Raw genomic sequence first — 4,942 nt, 5'->3', positions numbered from 1 at the left:
AAAAATATAACTTGCAAAGTACAATTACACAAACAGCAAACACCCGTCCATAGTTAAATTTCATATCTACAATTGTGCATTCCCAGAAACATATTGTTTTGGTCATCAAAGGGAAATAACGGCGATAGTTTATTACCAATATGAAATGCTTCTATACGTTGCTAGGGTGAAAAATTACCTGACTCAATATCGATACATATTGTTCCTTTTATTCGTGCACACCAGCGTCGATATAAATGATTCCTCATTGATAATTGGAAATATGTTTTATCAACAAACGAATAACTGTGTTAAAATGTATCGACTCGTTGTCTTTATTACCGGACATTCAGTGTCATCTAACTATGATGCGTCAAATGTTTGAAAAATATTGGTATGTTTGAACGGCCGTCTAAGGAGACAGATTAGTCTCCATTATCCAGAATAAACAGACAAGTAATACGGCTAATCGTCATTACTGATGCTTTTAATACTCCTCTTGCCCAGCCAACAGAAAGTGGCTGCTTCCTTTGCCAGATTTTCATACTTAAGTATTCCCTTAAACACACAGGAACACACACCCTCAAGTAAAGTAAGCACTCGCCAAAAGTACAGACTGGGCAGTTAAAAGTTCAAGTAGCTATAATCCGGGGTTAACTGTTCGGAAAGCCTGGGCCATACGCGAAGGCTTTGTAAGCTTCCATTTCTGCGTCAAAGTCTATGTTTGAATTCAACATATCGACCATAGAAATTCCTGTTCATAACAAACGGGAAGTTTCTGATCCCGCTGCTTGTAGTGCTTAATAGCTGAAAAATATCATGCCTATTTTCATGGCAACATACACGGTAGTCTCCTCTTGTCTGGCTAACTGTTAAACAATCAGGAGGGGCTCAAATATTGTCAAAACGTCACACTTCTGTGATGTATTAGATGCAGCTTACTAGCTGTTTTACCAGCTGTTCAGCCTGCCTTTATAGCTTACATGTACATAGCTAAATTTTCATGTTCAACTATTTTCGGAATAAGCTTTTGATGTAGAAGTGTACCCTTCAAAGATTATATGGAATGTGAGACGAGATTTACTTTCATTGTGTCATAATGCGTATGAATTCACATTTCTAACACTAACGTTTCGAGTTGAAATATAAGAGACTATCAACTATAAACAGCTAGACTGAACATATGAAAGATATACATAAAACTGGGTGTTATAGATCAGGACTGGCTTCGTGCCTCAAAATGAAAGACTTAAACTTTTGCTCAAACTTTCCTAAACAAAACTTTCAACCATTCTCTTACCAAATCAACAATAAAAAATGGGGGTCGCCGTACAAAATTCGGAACTAGCGAAACAAACTGCCCAAAATTTTGCAATTTTTGAAATTCAAAATGGCCGCCATCCTGTGTGAACTCTCTGGGGGAAAATTAAAATTTTGGATTTTCGAAAGACTAAGACGGTTAATGTTTTACTTTTTCAAGAGCTTTAAAATGAGCCAGCGCAAGTGGTAGATCAGAAAAGGATTTAGAAATTGAGAGTCCGAACATCTGTTCCCGAGGCCCGTTCTACCTTGAGCAAACTTTCAACCATTCTCTTTCAAAATCGAGAATCAGTGATCACTGTGAAATTTGGCACGAGAGAAACAAATTACTTACTTACTTACTCGTGCTTTTCCGATTACTATATGTGTGTTTGTACTGTGTCTGTGTGTCGTCTGCTCCATGCACACTGTGTTGCTCGGTCGCGCACGGGATTGTACCATCTAAGTCGGTTTCTGTGACCAACTCTTTTGGTTGGAAACGGTTGCCGACTGGTTTGTGTGAGGCCTAGCAGCTAGGCGATGTAGCCGTGAGTGTGTGGGGGTTCGAATCCCGTTTGGGTTATAGTAAAAATTTATTACAATTTACCGACATTTGAAATGGCCGCCTTCCCGTGTAACGGTTACTCGTGGGGATATTAAAATCTCCGATGTTTACAAGACTAAAGTTTATTTACTCCACAAGGTTCAAAGTGAGCCCCCGCAAAGGGTAAGCCAAAAGAATACTATAAAAGTGTGAGAGTCCCAGTAGCTGTCCTCAAAGGCTCATTCTACCTTAAGGTGAAATAAAATGGAATAGTACTTAAATTCACGCGATCATATGGATTTTTATTTTTTTCATTTTGTTTTTATATCTAATACTCATCCAACAGGCGAGCCCAATTACAGGATGACGTACCCATAACCACTGCTAATGGAGCAATGAGGAGTAAAGTGTCTCGCTCAGGGGTACAACGCCGTGCTGAAGTCTCGAACTCACTATCCTCTGAGTCTGTTACTCTGGACTAACCGGGTCTCGAAATCACCATCCTCCGATAGTGAGTGCGGTACCTTAACCACTGCCCCAAGTTGCCTCCTAAACAGCAATGTCCAAGTTCATGAATGGGTTACACCCTTTGTTTACCGGCCTCAATGAGTTACGTAAGCAGACACGTAGCAGCATGTTCAATATCTTAGCTCCGCTATTTTCGACGAATTTTCGATGGATGACTGGTACTACAGCCTATATAGAGAAGTTTGCAAGCAATTTTGGTAAGGTACAGAGACGTGGATTTTGAAAAAATGGGAACGGATTTGGAAACATTTAGGCGTAGAATTTGATGTTTTGCTGGTGGTAACCCATTGAGGCAAGCAAACTGCCAAAGATGGCGACTCTGTGCATACCAATGTGGCATATGGCACTCGCTGTCAAGTTGTGCTTGTTTGGTTTACTGGTCATTTCTGGTAACATTGAACGGAATCCCGGTCCACCAAGTTGAGAAGCGCCGATTCAGAAGCAATAACCAAAGGAGATATTACTACTTTACATGAAAAATTAGACACCATAATAGCTGATACGAAAGCCATGAACAGTAACTTCGCACTACTTCAAACCAGGATTGACAATGTTGAAGAAGATATTAATGATATCAAAGAACAAATGAAAGAAGAGTCAGAGAAATGAATTCGAATGAAATTGAAAAGTTAAAATCTGAAATAGATTGTTTGAAAAGAAAGTCAAGTGTTTCTGTTGACTCAGATTCACAAGCAAGTCCTACGACCTGGTTGAAAACAACGCTTGACGAAATGAAAAAGTCAATTAACGAAATAAGGAAGGAGAAAGATGATCAAGAAAACAAAGTCGGCGAAACATTTGGTGTTTTTTGGTGTGTCACAGAATGGGGGCAGTGAAACGTGGGCCGAATCAGAAGAAAAAGTAAAGCGAATTATTCATGATAATCTTGGGATGGAAGACATCGTGGAGTTCGAACGCGTGCATAGAATTCCAAACGCACCATCTGTTCGCGGGTCCAAACCTGCCGTCGCCATGTTCAGAAATTACAAAGACAAGGAACAGACTCTTCGTAAGGCTTACAAGTTGAAACACACGAACATTTCTATCAGTGAAGACTATACAAAAAGAATACGGGACATACGTGGCAAGCTATCAGATCTCCGCCGTTCTCTTGTCAAAGCTAATAAAGACGTGAAAGCTTATCTGCAATATGACAAACTTGTCGTAAAGGAAGCGCACTGTAAACGCATGTTTCGTGTCAACGAAGAGTCTGGGCAGATATCGGAACGTACGTACAACTTTCGAGGTGGAAGCACTGAATAGGGATGTGGTCAAGGCCCATACTGTAAAGATGTCAGGTCACTTTCTCTGTTGGTATGGAACATCAGAGGACTTAAAAGGAATATTGGTAATCCAGAATTTTCTTCCTTGTGTGCGAAATATGATAGTTTGCTTACCAGAGACATTTTGTGTAAAAGACGATAAAGTAAATTTTCTTTCTGATTATAAAGTATTCTTATATCCTGCTGTTAAACGCTCAAAAAAGGGCGTCCCAGCGGCGGTGTTGCGGTTTATGTCAAAAAGTGGATTTTCAACAAAATTATAAGTTGTAAAACTCACATTTTAGAAATTGTGTTTTCCTACAGTTTGAAAATTCTTTGTTTCTTCTGATAAAAATGTTACTTTTTGTTGTTGCTATTTACGTCCTGACAACTCTTTAGAAGAGATAGTTAGATTAGATGATTATCTGGTTAATGTGTGTGACGGTAATGATATTATTTTGGCAGGAGATTTCAACGCCAGAACAGGTACACTTGACGATTATATAACCGACGATTCAGTAGCACACATTCCGGTATTGGAAAATGTAAATTATGTCCAAAGTATTTTTACAGTCGAGTCCACGTCGGTCAAAGGATGACGTGGTTACACCTGCTGGCAAAGTATTTATTGATTTATGTAAAGGAATGGACATACATTTTTTGAATGGCAGGGCTAGCAGTGATAATGTTGGGAATTTTACTTGTGCAACAGCCTTGGGAGCTTGCGTTGTGGATTACATGATCATGTCTGCCGATTTATTTGAGTGTGTGAACGACTTTGACATTATCTGACCATTTTGCATTATCTTGTAATTTACTGTCAAGTACCACGCATGACATTGTCTCTACAACAAGTGGTGATAGCCAATGCGCAAAGCTTGTTCGTTACCGTTGGTCAGAAAATAGCAAATCTAGGTATTTAGAAAATGTCACTTCTGTTGAAACATCAAATTCTTTCGAAGATGCTATTGCCAGCTTAGCTGATGTAAATACAGCTATTCGTAAATTTACCAGTGCATTGCAGATTGCAGGTAAAGGTATGAAAGGTTCAGATTGTAACAGAAATAGTCGTAAAATACAAGGTTGATTGACGATTATGTTATTTCAAAAAAGACTTATGTACGATAAGTTGAAAGACTTTCGGAAAACAAGCTCATATTCTTCACTTAAAGAGTATTTGATAGCAAAGAAAGTTTTTAAGCGGCTTGTAGAGTTAAAAAAACAAACTATCAAGATGCCATTAAGGAGAAACTGTTACAAGCTTTCAAGGAGGGTGGTTCTTCAGACATATGGCAGATTTTGAAGACGTGTATGAACCGTAAAAGCCATA

At 38.9% G+C, this 4,942-nt stretch overlaps 1 protein-coding gene across 1 annotated transcript; it reads left to right on the top strand.

Annotated features, from left to right (window-relative positions):
- Window positions 1-3,118: 3,118 nt before the first annotated feature.
- LOC139141656 (uncharacterized) lies at window positions 3,119-3,613 on the top strand. Its single transcript, XM_070711243.1, has one exon. It carries the CDS (start codon window positions 3,119-3,121, stop codon window positions 3,611-3,613), a length of 495 nt encoding a protein of 164 aa, XP_070567344.1.
- The last annotated feature ends 1,329 nt before the right edge of the window (window positions 3,614-4,942 follow it).

The sequence above is a fragment of the Ptychodera flava genome, chromosome 10 (genome assembly GCF_041260155.1).
Source record: "Ptychodera flava strain L36383 chromosome 10, AS_Pfla_20210202, whole genome shotgun sequence".
NCBI lineage: Eukaryota > Metazoa > Hemichordata > Enteropneusta > Ptychoderidae > Ptychodera > Ptychodera flava.
Note: the sequence above shows the minus strand (reverse complement) of the source record. Positions and strands in the feature narration are given on the sequence as shown.

Coding starts and splice junctions, on each gene's coding strand:
- LOC139141656 (XM_070711243.1), top strand. CDS start 3,119: ATGATCAAGAAAACAAAGTCGGCGAAACATTTGGTGTTTTTTGGTGTG.